This window comes from Talpa occidentalis, unplaced genomic scaffold (genome assembly GCF_014898055.3).
Source record: "Talpa occidentalis isolate TD23 unplaced genomic scaffold, MPIMG_talOcc4v2.1 talOcc4.9, whole genome shotgun sequence".
In the NCBI taxonomy this organism is placed as follows: Eukaryota; Metazoa; Chordata; class Mammalia; order Eulipotyphla; family Talpidae; genus Talpa; species Talpa occidentalis.
In genome coordinates this window covers 53849051-53870109 of record NW_023605305.1, presented here as the reverse complement: position 1 = coordinate 53870109, position 21059 = coordinate 53849051, and the positions used below count along the sequence as shown (strand labels likewise).

The window sequence follows — 21059 nt, the reverse complement described above, 5'->3', positions numbered from 1 at the left end:
AGGAAAAAGAATGAAGAAAGACTTCGGGAACTATCTGACTCCATGAGGAAAGGAAATATAAGAGTTATAGGAATACCAGAAGGAGAGGAGAGAGAAGTAGGAACAGAGAAAATATTCAAAGAGATAATTGAAGAGAACTTCCCAAATGTGAAGAAGGAGCTGAAAATTGATATACAAGAAGCAAGAAGAACACCAAACTTCCACGACGAAAGAAAAAATACAGCAAGACACATAATAGTAAAGCTCCCAAGAATCCAGGACAAGGAAAAAATAATGAAGCTGGCAAGAGGGAAGAAACAGATAACATTCAAAGGAAAGCAATCAGGCTGACATCAGACTTCTCCGAAGAAACACTACGGGCAAGGAGAGAGTGGAGGGACATAGTCAACAGACTCCAAGAAAACAGATGCCAACCAAGAATACTCTATCCCGCAAAGCTCTCCTTCCTCTTTGAAGAAAGAATATGACCTTCCCAGACAAACAGAAACTCCGGAATTTCATTGCAACTAAACCCCCACTCCAAAAAATACTACAAGGAGTCCTAAAGCCAGAACCTCAGAGGGACAAATAACAATGAAAGAAGGCCAAAAAAAAAAAAAAAGTTATTAAAAGAATAAATAAATAAAATCAAAGGAAGACAAACACAATGGCAAATACAGATGTTAACATATCAATATTAACTCTAAATGTAAATGGACTAAACTCTTCAATAAAAAGACACAGAGTTGCAGCCTGGATTAAGAAACAAAACCCAACCTTTTGCTGTCTCCAGGAAACACATTTAGCTACAAAAGATAAAAATAGGCTCAAAGTCAAAGGATGGAAAACAATCCTACAAGCAAATGGGCCAAAAAAGAAAGCAGGAACAGCTATACTTATATCAGATAAAAGATTTCAACTCAAAAAGATAAAAAGAGACCCCAATGGTCACTACATTATGATCAAGGGGACAATACTTCAAGAAGAAATAACACTCATTAACATATACTCACCAAACGAAGGAGCACCAAAATATATCAGACAACTGTTGTCTTCTCTGAAAACAGACATCAGAGAAAACACATACGTAGTGGGAGACTTCAACACACCACTATCAACAATGGATAGATCAACAAGACAAAAAATAAGTAAAGAAACCAAAGCTCTAAATAAGGACCTAGAGCAATTGGGCTTAACAGACATCTATAGAACACTAAAACCCCAAAAAAACGGAGTACACATTTTTCTCAAGCGCACACGGATCATTCTCCAGGATCGATCACATACTGGGGCACAAGACAAACATCAACAGATACACCAAGATTGAAATCATACCAACCATCTTTTCTGACCATGAAGGCATCAAACTAGAACTAAACCATAAAAATAAGGCAAGGAACTTTCCTACCTCATGGAGATTAAAAACCACACTACTGGAAGACCACTGGACTAATGAGGAGATCAAAGAAGAAATTAAAAAATTTTTTGAATTGAACGACAAGGAGGACACCAATATCCTAAATGTATGGGATGCAGCAAAAGCAGTAATAAGAGGAAAATATATAGCAATAGAAGCTCACATCAAGAAACAAGAAAGAACTCAAAGAAACAACCTAATCTCGAAGCTCAAAGATCTAGAAAAAGAACAACAAAAAACCCCAAAACCAGTAGAAGAAAAGAATAATAAAAAACCAAAGCAGAAATAAATGAAATTGAAACTAAAAAAACAATCCAAAAGATCAATGAAACCAAGAGCTGGTTCTTTGAAAAAATCAATAAAATAGACAAACCCCTAGCCAGGCTCACAAAGGAAAAAAGGGAGAAAGCACAAATAAACAGGATCATCAATGAAAGAGGAGAAATCAGAACGGACACAGCAGAAATCAAAAGAATAATCAGTAACTACTATGAACAGTTATATGGAAATAAGTTCAATAATCTAGAGGAGATGGACAAATTCCTACAACTCTACAATCACCCAAAGCTAGATAAAGAAGAAATAGAACACCTAAACAGACCAATTACAATTAGCGAAATTGAAATGGTAATCAAAAACCTCCCAAAAACAAAAGCCCAGGACCTGATGGATTTACAAATGAATTCTACCAAACATTCAGAGACGAATTAGTGCCTATCCTTCACAAACTCTTCCAAAAAATTGAGAAGGAAGGGACAATACCAAACACGTTCTATGAAGCCAACATTACACTAATACCAAAACGAAACAAGGACAACACTAAAAAGGAAAACTACAGGCCAATCTCCCTAATGAACACTGATGCAAAAATCCTCAATAAAATTTTAGCCATCAGAATCCAACAATGTATCCATAAGATAATTCACCAAGACCAAGTAGGATTCATTCCAGGGGCACAAGGATGGTTTAACATCCGAAAATCAATCAACGTTATCCAACACATCAACAAAAAGAAATATAAAAACCATATGATAATATCAATAGATGCTGAGAAAGCTTTCGACAAAGTGCAACACCCATTCATGATAAAATCCCTTGAAATTCTTGGGATACAAGGAACATACCTCAACATCATAAAGGCCATCTATGACAAGCCAACAGCCAGCATCATTCTCAATGGTGAAAAGCTGAAAGCAATTCCATTAAGATCTGGAACAAGACAAGGATGTCCACTCTCACCACTGCTTTTCAATATAATACTGGAAGTCCTAGCCAGGGCAATAAGACAAGAGAAAGACATCCAAGGAATCCAAATAGGAAAAGAAGAAGTCAAACTATCACTATCTGCAGACGATATGATATTATACATAGAGAACCCCAAAAACTCCACAGAAAAGCTAATTCAACTCATCAATCAGTTCAGTAAAGTGGCAGGATACAAAATCAACACGCAAAAGTCAGTAGCCTTCCTATACACAAACAATAAATCTGAAGAAGAAGAAATCAAAAAAACCATCCCTTTTGTTATTGAAACAAAAAAAATCAAATATTTGGGAATAAATCTAACAAAAGAGGTAAAGGACCTATACAAAGAAAACTATAAAACACTGTTAAAAGAAATAGAAGAAGACACAAAGAAATGGAGAGACATCCCCTGCTCGTGGATTGGAAGAATAAACATTATTAAAATGGCCATCCTTCCAAAAGCAATATACAGATTCAATGCTATTCCAATCAAAATTTCAATGTCATTCTTCAAAGAAATAGAACAATTATTGATGAAATTCATATGGAATCACAAAAAACCCCGAATAGCCAAAGCTCTCCTGAAAAAAAAAAGAAGGGAATGGAGGCATTACACTCCCAGACTTCAAACTATACTACAAAGCCATAATCATCAAAACTGCATGGTATTGGAACAAGACAGACATACAGACCAATGGAATCGAATAGAAAATCCAGAAATAAATCCACAGATTTATGGTCAACTAATCTTTGACAAAGGAGCAAAGACTATGCATTGGAGCAAAGAAAGTTTGTTCAATAAATGGTGCTGGGAAAACTGGGTCGCTACATGCAAAAGAATGAAGCTTGACCACTACCTCACACCATACACAAAAATCAACTCAAAATGGATTAAAGAACTAGACATAAGACCTGAAACCATAAATATATAGAAGGAAATATAGGCGAAACACTACGTGATCTGCACATCAAAGACATCTTTACAGACACATCACCCAAAGCAGTGATAGTGAAGGCAAAGATAAACAGCTGGGACTACATCAAATTAAAGAGCTTCTGCACAGCAAAAGAGACAATAACAAAAACAAAGAGAAACCCCACCAACTGGGAGAACATTTTTGCACCCAACACTAATGATAAAGGACTGATCACAAAAATCTGCAAAGAGCTGATGAGACTCAGCAACAACAAAGAAAATAATCCAGTCAAAAAATGGGCAGAAGAGCTAAAAAGAAACTTCTCTGAAGAGGAAATGCAAATGGCCAACAGGCATATGAAAAAATGTTCAACATCACTTGCCATCAGGGAAATGCAAATCAAAACTACCATGAGATACCATCTTACACCAGTGAGAATGGCACATATTAAAAAAACTAGCAACAACAAATGCTGGCGAGGGTGTGGAGAAAAAGGAACTCTTCTGCACTGTTGGTGGGAGTGCAAACTGGTCCAACCACTGTGGAGAGCTGTGTGGAGATTTCTGGACCTACTAAACATAGAGCTTCCATATGATCCAGCAATTCCACTCCTAGGTATTTACCCAAAGGACACAGAAACATCAATTCCAAGAACACCTGCACCCCTATGTTTATAGCAGCACTGTTTACAATAGCTAAGCTTTGGAAACAACCCAAATGCCCAAAAATAGATGACTGGATCAAGAAGATGTGGTACATATATACCATGGAATATTACTCAGCATTCAAAAAAGATAAACACATGCAATTTGCAGCAACATGGATGGCGCTGGAAGGGATCATGCTCAGCGAAATAAGCCAAAAAGAAAAAGAAAAATACCGGATGGTCTCACTCATAGCAGGAATCTAGAAAACTTAAATAAGGGACCAGGAAAATGAATAACTATAAGAAAGTGAAAATCAAAATCAACAAAAAACTATGAACCAGAGACACTTTTAGGGGGCGGGGGCGGGAGGGGAGGGATTGGGGTCAGAATGGGGGGCTGCAATTGTATGGGGAATATAACAATAAAATTTATAAAAAAAAAAAAAATAAATGACATTATCCTCCGAGAAAAAAAAAAAAAAATAAACCAAATAAAACCCTGAAAAAGCCACCGAGGGCTCCAAGACTCCTCCTTCACCTGTCTGCTTCAATCATAGAGATCTTGCAGTGTGTCTTCCTGCCCCTACAGGAGGGGTCTAGACCAGAGAGTTCCTGGCTTCAGGGAGGAAAAGGCTGCTTCTCAGAGCAACATTCCCTCTCTGCCTATCCTGGGTTAACTTTCAGCATAATGATGTAAGGTCCATAAGCATCACAAATTGCTTCAAACTTAGTGTGAAATTTGGTGTCTGTATTTAGCCACTTTCCAAGGTATATTATCAAGGTCAGTTCCTTTCAATTTAGGAGGGACCTCTGCACACCCTGTGTAGGGTAAATAAAAGGTATCAGGCTTTTCTGCCCTCCCACCATTAGGATAGAGATGGATCCTCAAGGTCCTGAATGCATGCCTGATGGCGGGCACCTGGAGTAGGGTGTGGGCAGATGTAGATGGGATTCACCTGGGCTAAGACTGCTTATAAGGGTGGCGTTATGGGATGCCAGAGGAACAGAGGGAAAGAGCAGAAACCAGAAAGAGCATGAAAGAGAGAAGTAAAGGCCACAAGAGAAAGTCAGAGAGCCCAGAAAGAGTGAAGACTCTCCGGGGACTGGGAGGCCTGCCAGCCTCCCAGGCCCTCCAGCACCCCTGTCTGCCGTGTACCTGGGATTTATTTAAATCCCAATAAAAGCCTGCAGAAAGTTGCTGAGGACTCCAGGACTCTTTCCTCCTTTACCCTGTCTGCTCGAATCCGAGAGATCCTGCTCTGTCCCTTCCTGCCACTACAGCCAGGTTTTATCAGTTCTTGCCTTTTCTGTCTATCAGTGTCTTCCTAAAAATGTGAGTGCTTTGTAACAACCCGCCTTTCCACCAGTGAGGGTCTTTACAATGCCAAAACATAAAAATCTCAATCCATCAGAATTATTACAGTGTTAGTACATATGACATCATTGTAAGGTGTTAAGAGAATAACATTTTTATTATTATTATTGTTGTTCTGATTGTTTCCACATCACTTCCGCGTTGGCTTTCTTAGGAACTACTAGTTTTGTTGGTGGTCTATTAAATTTGGAACTTCTTAGAGCATTAATACTAGATTATCTAAGTTCAAGATCCAAGGCATATCTTATATTTGGGATAAGAGAAGATTAATTTGGTTTTCTTCTCTCTCCTTTCTTTCTGCCTCCCAGCCTGAAGTTCTGGATCAAATACAAAACTTAAGGGAGTTATGGATGGATAATAATGCATTGCAAGTGCTACCTGGGGTATGTAAGTTTTTATTATTCCATGTTGTCTGTCATCTATGTTATATATTAATTGCAACTGATAATGACTAATCATAAATCTCAGTGTCTGCATTTCAAAATAACATTTGTTAGGAGCGTTCACACACCAAGTATTTTCATTGATTTGTTTCTTAATATGTCATATACCTTTTGTGAGTGTGCTGGATATATAAAATGTATGAAAGATTTTTCTCCTCTTAGGAGTGTATTTTTTTCCTCACCTCTCTGCATTTACTGTTTTTCTTTAAAGCTATAAATTTCATATTGTTTTATTTTTTAAAAAAGATGCTACATATAATATCAAGTCTTACTTTTTGCAAACTCAACCTTATCGTTATAGGTAGCTAGATTAATGGTTTCTGCTCAAATTGTTAGCACTCTTCCACAAAATAAAAATATCAGATTCAGGGAATATCTGACAGAATCCATTTGAACTTTTAAATGGCAAGGATCATAAAGTGTTAAAAAAAAAAAAAGCACCCTGAAATTTAACAAAGAGTCAAAATTTTTCCTTAACTCATACACAATCCAGTGGTAGGCTTACCTGTAAACTCACTGAGTGTGGTTATGCCTACTTTTCCCATTCAATAGAGTGACTTCTCATAAAACAAGGCTGCCACTAATAGCATGCCCACAAATAAGCATATGCACACACTTACACATGCATGCACACCCTCATACACACCAACCACAAGGAAGGTCCCGATGGCCAACTCCAAACTCCCTGTGCTGTGTTAAATAACCAGGGCAGCTGAAATTGTAATAATTCTTCAGCCAGTGAGATTTATATGTGTTTTCCCAAAGCCAATTTTATTTCACTTTAAATTGACATTAAAAATGTCTTAAAATGTTAGCAAAAGCAACAAGAACAAGAAGCTTATTGACTTTTGAACAGGCATAACATCACATGAAAAAGGAAATTGGCGAAATATTAGGGAAAAGATATTTTCTTCTCATCAAAGGAATATTTTTCTACTGTCAACACACTCAAAACAGAAAAGCATTCACATCTTCTATTTATTAATTAATACAAAAACTGTTTACAAATACACATCTGCGAACCAGAAACTGTGCTAATGTCAAGACTACAAAGATAATACATTCAATGACCTTGAATATATTTGATTCATATATAACAGGAGAGACAGATCTGGATTCCACAACACATTGTAAAGCATGGTTTGTTCCATATTCAAGATGTACACAGTCCTGGGGCAAGCCAAGTAAGACAATCACTAATGCCCTGTGCATAGATTGAGGAGTCAAAATGTATATCAAGTTGGAAAAGTTTAAACCTGCTTCTTCAATATATTTATTTATTCTAAAACACTTACATGGCATTTTTCATGGGCTAGACACTATCTAGATTGTTTCCAAACATTGATTCATAGCAACAACATAAAGTTGAGAAGGTGAGAAAACTGAAACAGAGTAACTGATCCAAGGTCACACAGCTAATAAATATTGGAACTGTAATTCAATTCAGCTCCAGAAGTTACTGTTTACTATGATGTTCCAAAATGCATCTCTCTATAGAATCAATAGAAGGTACAAATTAGAATTTGGTTTCACTTTATTATTTATAATTGTTACATTCCCAAATACAGTCTTGCAAATCAACTCATACCTCACATACCCTAATGATTATTTAAATGGAAAGGTAATGAGGCAATTTTCTATAAAATAGATAATGCGGCCAATTTGCCTATTTTGAAAGTGCATTTTTTCACATATACCACTGACACTAAGTAGAAAACTTACTATAGTTACTATGCTTGAACTTCACATTTTGCTTCTCTCTTCTTGAGATTATCTCACATCTTCCTGCCATAAATACACATGGCTTTCCAAATGTTGCATGGCAAATAGTTGTTATACAATTACCTATGAACACATGACTTTGAAAGGTTAATCGTGAATGCAATTTCCAGCTCATGTTTACCAGTATCACAGAATAATTAATCCTAAATATTTAGTGTCATGAGGTAAAGGGGGGAAAGCAAGCTCATTTTATTATTAGCTTATGTTATATACCAAGCTACAAATGCCTTTGGAAATCTGGGCTGTTATTTTTCCACTCTGTTGTTCATAGATCAGAGAATCAAATAGATAATGACCAAACAATTAGTCTTTTGCATTTCTCTATCTTGTGACCATCGCTCTAAGTTCAGTCAATGAAAATATGACTAAGCAATGTATTGGACCATGTTTATTTTTTTAATCTCTCATTTTTATTTATTTTTTACATCATTGTTCATCTTTAAACAATATTTGCTTCTCCCCACCCCCTCAGGCGTAGCCCCCATAGAGTTTCCTTCACCAGCGCACCCGTGCACCATCACCTCAGTCTCCTGTGCTCTGGACCATGTTTATTTTTAAACAAAGCCCAGTATCTTCTTTTTCTTGTGATGCCTTTCACTCTTTTTATTCGTTGTCCACTGCTTTCTTATAGACCCCTTCATGCCTAGAGGGATGTTAAAGCAACATTCAATATACTCGAGGACTCTGAAACATTTGCCATAAAGGCCTTTATCACCCCAGGTTACTATTGCCTTTCTAAGGTATTTCAAAGTTATGTTTTAAAAGGACTCAAAAGTAAACACCAAAGTGTTGTTTTTCTTCCAAAAATCATCTTTAGAAACTTCACACTAAATATTGAATTGTGCTAGAGATTTTGACAAAGGAAGCTTCAAAGAAGAGAAAAATTTTCTCTTGATAAAGGAACAAAAAAAGAAATACACATCATTCTTTTCTTGCTCACCAGAAGAGAAGTATGAGCAAAAATAATATAATAGGTCCTCAAAGTGGGAAGCTTTAAGTAAAGTGTCAGTAGTTTTCCAAGATATATATTTCCACATCTGGGAAGAAACTCACCCCTCTGGCCTGACTCATCCAATCCACTGGATTCCTAGCCCAGCAACTATTCGCCTCCTCAAAACTGTACATACTCCCTTTCCCTTTCCACCTGGTGCTGAGGAAGCAGGGCTGAGTTCAGAGATATGTGCTGAGTTCATACATCAGGGAGTTAGAGGTCAGGAACTCCTATATAATCAAATAGGCTTTGTAGTTTGTAATCCTATAACAGTGTGTTTGAATTTTATCTCTTCCCCTTATTAATGGGGTAACTTTGGAACACTACTTATAGTAGCTACCCCCTTGCATCTTCTTCCTGGAAAAAAGAACCTCACTCCTCTGGCTTCTTCTGGGCATGCTGCATGCCGTTCTTCACTCTCTTCTGGAATTGCCTAGCTGAAAAGAACTTTCTTACACAGGGTCATATTCCTGTTCCAGAAGACATGCATTCAATGGCCCATCAATGCAAGGGTATAAAGCCCTGGCCCCTTTATCCCTTCTTAGGTCAACTGCAAAGCAGCCCCAATTTCAGTGCTCCTTAAAAGGTCAGCTGAGGTCTTGAGGACTTCCTCAGGACTTTATCAGAGCCCAACATAGTCATTTGCCCAATCCTGTTTCCTTTTTTCCCTGACTTTCACTCCACTGGTATTGATCCTAAGAATACCCTCTCATAAAATTCTGTCTTTGTCTCTCCTTCCCAAGGACTGGAACATGTACATTACTTAACCTCTAAGGTTTAATGTGTGTTAAATGCTGTCTTGATTCAGTAGGTCTGGAATGAGTTTTAGATTCTGCATTTCTGACAAGCTACCAGATGTTATCAGTGATGCTGGTCTTCAGATCACATTTTGAATAGTAAAGATATAAAGTATCAAATCAAATACTATAAAGTGTTTCATATAGTGCCAAGTGTGTGCTTGTGTATATACAATAACTTTATTATTTGTTTATTCTCTAGTGTATATGTAGAGTCAATGTAATGAAGTATACACAGGTAGACCAGACAAGCAGATGAACCACTCAACATGATTATGTGTGGGATATTTATTTGCAAAATTTGACATATTTGCACAAATAGAAAGGGAAATGAAAACTTTTATCCTGCTCTAAGTCCTGTAGTCCATGTCCCAGCTAAGTGATCCCTGTTCATTCCTAGCCCAATAATATAAGACTTCATTCTTCCTCTGTCCTCAGTTACTAATCTAATCCACTTTCAACTTTTTTTTTAATCCATCTCCTCTTCTTTCCCACTATTGCTGCCTTCATTCAAATCCCTCTCCTCTCCTCCAGTAAGCTGCTTCCCAATCTATCTAATGGATCTCGGACTTCAGTTAAGAATCTTCCCTTTTTAATTCCCTGAAGTTATTTTTCAAAGCACAATTCTGATCATATTGTTCCTCATCCTAAAAGCTTTGCATGATTTTCTTGCCTCTAAGATAGAGCTCACATCTCCTCATATGACATGTAGAATCTTTTAAGAGGGACTTCTTATAATCCTAACTTCACTATATTCAGTCTTAATTTCCAGTTCTTCCTCAAACATGCCATGCTTTTCACACTTCTCTGTGAATGTATGTGCCAAACATGTCATGCTTTTCACACTTATCTGTGAATGTATGTGCTATCCTTTCTTGCCGGTACAGCTTCTCCTTTTCTTGACAATCATTGTCTTCCTAGCAATTTGTGGTCTTATGCTTCAATGGTTTTCCTACCTGCTTTTTTTATCGCACATATCAGAGTTTTATATATATAGTATATATAATGTGATATTATATATGTATGATATCTAATATTATATATTTGCTTACTTAACAATTTCCTTCCCAACTTTAAAGTCCTTAAGGTTAACTACTTTGTCTATATTATGACAAGTCTCTCCCCATATTTAGCTGATTTATTCATGATCGTTCCCCAGCATATAACCCAAGTCCTGGGACATAGAAGATTCTCAGAAACAACCATTGAATGAATGAAATACTGAATCTGCTTAGCAGGATAAAGTCCAAATCACAGTTTAAACCTTTCTTATACATTTGAAATTGTAAGAATCAACATATCAACACACACTGAACTTAATTCCACAATTTCAAGAAAATCATTGTGCTTTCTTTAAACTACAGTTTTGAGATACAATTCATATAGCATAAAATTCAACCCATTTAATGTACACAATTCAGTGATTTTCAGAATGTTCACATAGTTGTACAGCCATCACCACAATCTAGTTTTCGAACAATCTCAGTACCCCAAAGAGATCCTGGTGCCCCCAATTTACTTTCTGTCTCCATAAGTCTGCCTCTTTGTCTAAATGGAATCATACCATTTATGGCCATTGATGACTGATTTCTTTCACTTTGCATTTGTTTTCAAGGTTGGTTTATTTTGTAAGCATCTAACAGTGCTTTACTACTTTTTATTGCCAAATAATATTCTAACATATGGATGTATCACATTATTCATCAATTAATGACATTTTGGTTGTCTCCACTCTTCAGCTGTTATGAATAATGCTGCTTTGAACATTTGTTTAAGTATTTTTATAGACATATGTTTCATTTTTGATATGCCAGATCACATGGCAATATTTAATGTTTTGAGCAACTGACAAACCGTTTCCCAAAATGGTAGCACAAAATTACATTACCACTAGCACTGATGAGGGTTATAATTTCTCCATGTCATCACAATGCCTGGCATTGTTAGTTGCTTTTAAAATTAATCTTATAGTATTGTGGTTTTTATAACTTTAAAAATGTCTCATGAAAGTTTCTCATCTAACTCTGAGTTTTTGCAATGTCATCAAGTCTATAGGGAAGTTAAAGATGCTGGTATACCTGGATATGTCCAAAAACAGAATAGAAACAGTTGACATGGAAATTTCTGGATGTGAAGGCCTTGAGGACCTCTTACTGTCATCTAATATGTTGCAACAGCTACCTGACTCTATAGGTGAGAGTATAATATCTTGTCATAAATGTTATATTAAATATATCATTTTCTTTTTGGCAATATAATTTATTGAATGATGTAGGGAGTATACTGTTAGCCAAATATAAATAAATGAGCAAGTTCTTTATTCAAGATCATAAAATAGTATTTTAGCAATATCTTAAATTTCTTTGTATCCCTAAAAGATGGCATTTTATATATATATATCTTAAAATGAAATGGTAACTCTAGTCAAATTTAGTAGGCAAAGTTGACTTGTCTATTAAAGTGACACTACTAAATTGATAATTTATGTTTTTTTCAGGTCTACTCAGTGGTAACATGTTATTATAAGGGATATATCTTAGATTTAGATTAATCTGTACTCATGTGTGTCTGCTTTTATCACTATATTATTGCAGTAGTTTCTATCCATAGAGTGTTGCTGTATTATATTTTCAATGTTATAACATTGCTGTAATCTAGGAATAACATAAAGGAGTATAATATAAAACACTTTAGTTCCATTTTTTTAAAAAAGATAGAGTATCTTAATATGCTGCTAAGATTCATAAGGACAGACAATTTGTCTCTTAGTATATATTAAGCACTCAATCCATTTATAAACAAATTATATGAATCAAATAATGGAATAATCTAATGAGTAAACTCATTAAATAATGAGTAAACTTTTGTGTAGCTATCTTATTGTGAGAGGACTCAAGAGGGTAATTATCAAATTACTTAATTTGGGAATATACAGTTTTTTAATTAGATGTGTCATATGCTCTCAAGCTTATTAATGCTCCTAAAAATTGAGACACAATCTAGAGAGTCTGGATGGTGGGAAACTAGGAGACATGCAGTTTCCTGAATTTTTCAATATTTTATTGCCTTCAATTTTACCATTCTTTCAGGATGATGGAAAACACAGTTTTAACAAAACAGACTAGCTTTTCTTTCTACATCTGATGACTTTTGATTTATAGAGACATATATTTTATCATGGAATTTCTTTAACTTGCTCCATTATAACTTCACTGAGGGTTTTATCACTTTCACATTTCTAGGTGGTTTCTATGAAAACTATAATGCAGTAAGTTTGTGATATATCCTGTCATCTATATTTTTAGAGAATAGCCTAGGTGAAACTTATAATCAGATGTGTTTAGGACATACTGTTTTATGTACTAGAAGGTAAAAAAGTATAATGGTTAGGAAAAACATCCTTTATAGAGATGACATATACAGGCATCCAGTGAAGATGCATACCTTACACGCCTACAAAATCACCTCTACATACCACTGCAAGCACACAATGAAAATAAAAAAGTAACATACCCAAAATGCATATTTTTGTTTGTTATTGCCTCCACAGTACTAAAAACTGTGCCTGCTAGGGTAAGCACTCCTTAAATGTTCAATACATAAGATAGTTAACAATGCTAAGAAGATTGAGCATCTACCTGAACCTGAACTAGACAAGAAATAGTACAGTGAGGACTCAGGCCTGATGGACTCCAGGCCATAAATAACAATAGCAGCCATAAATTCCATTCCCACCATGAAAAAGAAAATAAAAGAACCTTAGAGCACTATGTGGAAATATGAGCTGACAGGGATTGAAGCAGGGACCCCCTTTCTATGAAGAGGGCTTGAACAAGACTACAATATGTGGAAGTAGGGTGGAAGGACAGAATAGATACAGATTCACAAACTAGTTTGGATGGGATCTGTATATCCACTTGGGATGTGAACACCATGTTGCTAATGTGAGTCCTGGTTCTGAACTCCAAAAAGTAGGGGGTAGGTGGCAGTAACCCAAAAACTGCCAGACAGGAAGGGGTAAATATAGGTTAGAAGAAAATATCAACCCTCACATATGAGCTTGCAAACAAAAATTTCAAAGAAAAATTGATGTTTTAACAAACAAAACCTCAAATAAATAGGAAATTTCACCCCAACAAATACTGAAGTTACCACATTATGTAAACAGATGACTTAAGCCTGAGTAGACCCTCAAATACATAATAGAAAGAATAACATTTACAAGGATAATAAGAGCTTATAAAACAAAAAACAGGGGCTATGACTAAGAATAGGTAGTTATAAAAAAGAACCAATTAGAAATCTTGGAAATAACAATGTCACATAGTGAAATAAGACATAATATAATTATGTTTTCAAAATATCTCCCTTTAAGAACACAGATTAGGAAATTTAGACTTCTGGGGAAGGTAGCACGTTTAGGTGATAGAGAAAATCAGATTAATTACATGACTGTCATGAAACAGACTAGAAGAGGCAGGTGGCATTATATATTTAACACTTTTATTTAGAATCTGGTTCTCAAATTAAGAAAGTAATTCTGTTGTAGTTACTAAATCCTCAACTATCTCTGGATCCTACTGACATTTCAGGCGAAATTTTACTTACACATCTGCAAAGTTACCAGAAACCCTGACTATCCATGTTGAATGACTGACTTTCCTTCAAGAATTCCCTTCATGGGCCTCCTTGGTGGCACAGGTGGTTGAGCACCCCACTAAAAAGCTGTCCGCAGCCTCTGCAGCACGGGTTAAATCCCGGCCATCCAGTGAGAATCCCACATGGTGAAGCAGACTTCTCCTGTCTCACCCGCTGCTCCCCTCAGTGTATTTCTTCGGTCTGCCTGTTCTGTTCCCCACTCTGTCTCTGGTGAATCTTCTCACCCTCCCACGCATCTGGCTTGTACCCCGGTTCTTATATAAATAAATAAATAAATTTTTTAAAAAATTAAAAAAAAAAATTCCCTTCATGGTCAAGGAACTATCAGGGATAGGGGACTTCTTCTAAGGCCCTGAAATAATTCATTGATGGTAATTGGATGGGAAATTGCATGTTGTCGTCTTCATTGAGCATGATTTATCTATTGGACTAATACACTTAAAAGAATAAAAGATAAGAAATTTCAGTATTAATAAAGATAAATAGCATCTCAAATAAAAACCTTTACTTCACATCTATTTCAGTTCAGCTGCAGCTGTGGACTATTTGAATGGAGTGATGTACTCAACATTTCTCCGTGCTGAGTCACTTTCCTTGCAGAGGAAATGAAAAGGATTTGTTTCCTCTTGTAGATAAAGTTTAAATAATCAACTTCTTTGGGTAGCAAGGAAACACAATAAAAGAGAATATAATCTTTTTATTGTCAAAAATAATCTTATTCACTTTGTGGCTAAGGACACATTTTTTGTAGTCAAGTTGCCTGAATTCATATTGTGACTTTTCCCCCTCACTAGCCATGTGAACTTAAAAAAGCTGCTAAATCTCTCTATGCCTGTTTTCATCATCTATTTAAGTGAAATAGTAATATTACTTGCATCATAGGATTAGTTGAAGAAATAAATGAATTAATATATGTAAACTTGCTTACCACAGCAGCTGGCATACAGTAAGTGCTCAGTCATATGAACTATTATGATAATATAATCATTATAATCTTAGATTTGAGGAAAACAGCTATTTGACTTACAAAATTCTATTACATAGTGCAAATCCATGTACATATTACCCCCATTGAATAGCAAATTAATTCATTAATTACATAATTTGTACTGATTATATAATTAGTTCAATGCTGCCAATGATATATTTATGTATAAATAACAAAATCATTATAGAAGACAATCCTCAGTACTTAGCTGGGCGTATAAGATATGAGAAGGGGAATTGAGGAAGGCTGCAAGTACAGAGAAGGAATAGGGTAAAATATCTTTGACCTTTGTAGAAGGATCCAAACATATGAAATAGACATGTTTTCAAAAACTATCTGCAAGAGAAGGTATTGAAGACCAGTGAGGGTGAGATTGATGGTTTAATTCCACTCTAAGGATAATCAGATTCCTACAGGAGCTCCAGAATCTGCCCAAAAGCATCCCTGTGATGCAGTGTGTGAGTGACACAGTAACCGTGCTACAAATGAGGTTTCTCTAAATCCTTAGGCATGGAAGTAAACAGGGAGACCTAAGTTGCTTCCACCTTCAAAGCGGTAGACACTTCCATCCATTGTCAGAGCCACTACTCCATCCTTTAAAAAAAAAAATTGGGGATCCTGATGTTATCTCAATTTAAAAAGTAAACAAATTACTTAAAAGAAAAACAAAAATCCTGTTATCTGGCCTTTTGGCCTTAGTCCCTAACCTACTGTAAGACTTCACCACTACTTCAGATCAGGGCACTGTAATTCTCTTAAAGAGTGTTTTGCGACCTGATTTTATGGAGTTTGCTCAGCTATATGCAACCCACCCAGAACTTCTTGTGAACCTTCAAGTAATGTTAACATTGTCAATGCTCTGATCAGCAATACCAAGTTTTAAAAAAAAATGCAGCTGTCATCCATAATCCCCTGCTTTCTTTTCACAACCAAGGAACAAGCCCAGGGGTTCTTTTATATTTCCAAGGTTGATGTTTTAACACACTCTCTAGAGAAGCTGAAGTGATTCAGTCACCCTTGAACCTGGATGAATACAGCAGTAGGTGTTCCAATTCAAAACTTCAGTTACCCCAATGCGAATTGTCCTCTCTCTCAGGAGCTGCTGTTGTTAGCTGTGTATCCTGGGGTAAAAAGGTGTTGTACTAAGCTCTAAATATTGTAGGTATTTTCTCATAGCAGTTCAGTGGAAATTACATTTCTCTCTACTAGAGATTCTGAGTGCTCCTGGAGACTATGTAACTGAGCATACTGAAATTCAAAGTGCAACAACTATTTCAGACTTTTTATGACGTACTTCTTGTCTTTAAGAAGTTCTCAAAATAATTGAGGTGGGTGGGCATGATCTATAGCAGTGCTGCAGAGCAAGTTCTCAAAACACTGGCTTTGCAAGATGCTCTGTGCTCACGCATACACACAAATTCCACAGTAACTTTAGAGTCACGTTGCTACATTAGTATATTAAAAGCTTCTTAAAAACTTCACTAAAGAATCTATTTATAAACCTAAACTCTGAATCATGTATGGTGTTGCATACCAATGTTTCCTCAATAAAAAAAAAAATACAATTCTAAAAAAAGGAAATCTTTTTAAACTTTGCAGCTTTTTTTCCTAATTTTTTATTTTAACATTTATCATTTTTTAAATTTTTTTAGACAATATTTGCTTCCCCCCACCCTAAACTTTGCAGTTTTTTAACTGGCATTTCCCAAACATACTTGGCTATGGAACCCACTGTATCAGAAGAAGTTTTCTGCAAACTAGCTGTCTAAATGTATGCATATTTCCAAGGCTAAAAAAAATTTTTGACTTTCATGTTTTGTGCTTGGATTTTGGCTCTTTCAGCCATATTGACAGATGAGGTAATCTCATGGCTAGGAAAGGAGGCTGTTCCTCAATTCCTCTGTGGCTATTGCTCGTGAAAATCTGGGGGTAGAGCAAGCAGCACTGAGGGTAAAGAGAGATTAATCAGACAGTGAGAAAGATAAATAGTTGTAGCTTCAACTCTTAGTCAGTTCTAAATGGTATATTAAGAATTGCACTGGGCCTCCCTGGTGGTGAAAGGGGTTAAGCACAGCACTGTGAAGCAATCCACGGCCTCTGTAGCACGAGTTCGCCCGCTGCTCCCCCCAGCAGTATATTTCAGTAGATCTGCCTGTTCTGCCCCCTACTCTGTCTCTAATGAATCCTCTTACCCCCCGCACCTCTGGCCTGTACCCCAGTTCTTGTATGCATAAATAAATCTTTTAAAAAAAGAATTGCACATTTTATGCTTATTACTGATCCAAGTCAAAGATATGTGGTAACAAAAAGAGTATGAGGTCATATGTTGTAATTTCCCAAGTCCACAGTTATAGCCACTGCATGGCAATACCTAAGTATCCATTCGTTGATTATTAGGTTTAGTTCAGATTTGTTTTCAATTTATATCACAATAGGAATGTGAGTTATTTGCGCTTAGGAGTTCATTAAATATTAAATCACAGCTGGCTTGAAAAATCTCATATGGTTAATTTGCTGCATAACAAAAAGGAAATGTGGCATTACTGTCAACTTTGGTTTCAATGAAGCCTTATGTTTTATTTGCTTGTCCACATTGATGTTCCTGAACTGCCCTTGATACAGGTGAATTTTTTGCAACTATTGCACTTTAAATTTCAAAATTAGACTACATACAAATTTCAGATTGCAGGTATATATAAGCAGAATGCAGCCAATTAGCATGGCAAGCATTCATCACAAGTGGTCCTTTTTATTTCATTTATATTGTATCTCCTCTCAAAAATCTGCTATTATGTATTAATAAACATTCTTCTCTGTTTTAGGACTATTGAAAAAACTAACTACTCTAAAAGTAGATGACAATCAACTGACAATGCTACCCAATACAATCGGAAAGTAAGTGCCAGTTTCACTCCAGTCTCTGCCAGAAGCAGTGTGTTGTTTTCTATTTCAAAAATATTTTCTACTAGAGATTCTTATATCTTGCTCTTTTGTCAACTTATTTTAACCATGTTTTATTAAGTTATATATTTATACATTATATATCTGAACATTGCAGTGACACCCAGCTACATAATGATGTGAGAAATATTTAACCATTAGTCTTTCAAAGCAAAGTTACCACCAGAACTTTAATTATACTATTATCAGTAATTTTCCAGATATTAGTAATTTGATATTTTTGTAAAGGAATAGCTATAAATTCACTTAAATATGCCTTACAAAATCAAATCAGTTTTATAAAACTTTGCAATATGTGTATGTTACCATTACATATTAGTAATAACTGACATTTGTGAAAGTTTAATATATTTCTAGAAGTCAAAAAGAGAAGAATCTATTTTAGCTAACATTTTTAAAATGTTATATGGGGTCTCCCCTGGTGGTGCAGTGGTTGAGCGCTGGGTTGTGAGGCTGCAGCACCAGTTCGATCCCCAGCCACTGGCAAGGGTCCCACAAAAAAAAAAAAAAAAAAGTTATATGAAAGAGCATCATCACCCTTTAAGGAAAATATATTTCATTTACTTGGGAGAAATTTATTTCTAATTTATATTAACATTTAGTTCACAGTTCTTTAAAATATATATCTATGTATCATTACCAATGTTTCACTTAAATACTTTGCTTACATCCTATGTAAAATGAGAAATCAATTAATTAATTGCTATGTATTCTGAAATTATATAATACCATTTTACTAGGATCCTGTCCCACCTTTCAGTGTGAAAAATTATGTAAATCTATAATTCAAAAGATGGGGGCATACCCAAGGATGGAGGCAGGGATACCTCACTTTTTAAGAAACAGACGTATTAGCTGTAATTGACAGACAATACAGTGCACATGCTTAAAGTCTTCAATCCCAGAGATTTTACTCAAGCCCTTTCTTCCCCACTCCCTCAGTCCAAGTTAACAGGTGACCACTGATGTGAAAAACCTCATTCTCAGAGTGCAGAACAATTTGGCTAAATTTGTCTTATTTTCAGACTTTGAAGAGCAGTAAAAGTCTCAACCATTTTGTGGATTTTAATGGCCATACCACACAGTATTTTTGTCTCTATAGTTATTCCCATTTGCTCAACTGTTGAGAAAAATGTATATTCTTTTGAGGGTACACAAAAATAATTGATTTTATTGTGGTTTCTCTGATGCTTTCTTAAAAATCTTAAGTAATTATATTCTTAGGCACTAACTAGTCTTTCTGCTTGAGGTCAATTCTCAGAGGAAACAATTTAATTGTTGATGTTCCTAAGGTTTAATGATATAATGTACTAAATAATTATTTATTTTGTTTTTCTTTCCCTATAGATTTGTAATGAACAGTAACAGTGTTTAATGTTTTGAAAGATTTTTAAGGTCTATTGTCAGAACAATAATAATTTTCTTATTGATTGCTAAGATATTTTACATGGTTTCAGCTTGCGTGGTTATTTTCGTTGCCCTCCATACTGTATAAAGTACTTTTTGCATTAAAAAGACACAACTTTACTGCACTATAGGCTATACTGAATTAATAATCTATAGGCCTAGAGAAAAGCAAGTAGGTGCAAGACACACTTTCCTCCATGAGCACTGAAATTAAAAAGATCCAGACTTATAATCTAACATTCCAGTTGATGTTATTGATGACTATCTTGTTGGAAATTACTTAAGGCATTTTAAAAACAGGATCAGATGAAAACAGCTATATCAATTTATTCAGATTATCACTGGCATTCAAAATACAGACCAAAAGTTATACCTTTTTAAAAGAAGTTTTATCTACAGTCCATAATGGTACACATTAACAGAGAAAACAAGTTACAAAGGAAGTATAAATTATTTTATTGCAGTGTTTCCTAAACTTCAGTGTTCATATGAATCAGGGGAACATGCTAAAATGCAGATTCAATTTTAGTGGTTTGGGTGGGACCCACATCTTGCATTTATAACAAGTTCCTCAATCATACACACACATAAATACCACAGTAAAAGTGATATGTACTGATCAGGACGAGCATCTGTGACTTACAGACTAAAGAATTAACAGAGGAGTTTAGAGTTTATGCAGCTTAGTATCCTTGCATATTATGTAATTTTTTTTTTTTTTTAATAGAGGCATGCTTTTTATTTATTTGTTTGCTGGTTTGTTTGTTTGTTTTGTTTATACATGCACTGGGTACAGTCAGAAGCGCGGGAGGGTGAGAGAATTCACCAGAGCCAGAGCGGGGAGCAGAGCAGGCAGAAGGACCGAAGTACACTGCTGAGGGGAGCAGCGGGCGGCAGGAGAGGTCTGCGCGCCATGCGGGACCCTCCTCCGGTGTCCGGGGAGCAGCTGGGGATCGAACCGGCGCCACAGAGGCCGCGCGCAGCTTCGCAACCCAGCGCTCAACCGCTGTGCCACCGGGGAGGCCCCATATTATGTAATTATATGTAATATAGTTTAAGCAGTTAATGTACTGAGATAACTAAAAGTTGAGCCACATAGTTGGGGGATAGTGTTATTTAATAAAATCATGATAACTAAAATTTGTGCATTTGGGAACAGTTCAAAGTAAGGATTGCCTGATAGTGACTCAAGACTAACCTCAAAAAATGTTTATACAAAAGAATAAAAAAAATGAGAAACCTTTATTGTATTTTTACTGTTTAATTCTTTAACTTCTATCTTTGAACATACATTAAAAATGTTTATTTTATAAAACCATGGAAATTTTATGAAACTTGCTGAGTATATGTGATCCCAACCCATTGATAGAAACTTCTTTTATTAAATTCTACCTATTTTAGTAAGGGCAATATATTTGTTAGATACTCTGTTAAGAAACACACTCTGTTATT

General features: G+C 35.7%; 1 protein-coding gene across 12 annotated transcripts in view; it reads left to right on the top strand.

The window, feature by feature from the left end:
- LRRC7 (leucine rich repeat containing 7) overlaps positions 1-21059 on the top strand; it is a 433981-nt gene that overhangs the window by 311792 nt on the left and 101130 nt on the right. For all 12 annotated transcript variants that reach the window (XM_037499532.2, XM_037499531.2, XM_037499527.2 and 9 more), the window contains 3 exons: positions 5888-5962; positions 11641-11785; positions 18062-18134. In XM_037499532.2, coding sequence (XP_037355429.1) covers positions 5888-5962; positions 11641-11785; positions 18062-18134 — 293 coding nt within the window. The remainder of the gene's footprint in view (positions 1-5887; positions 5963-11640; positions 11786-18061; positions 18135-21059) is intronic.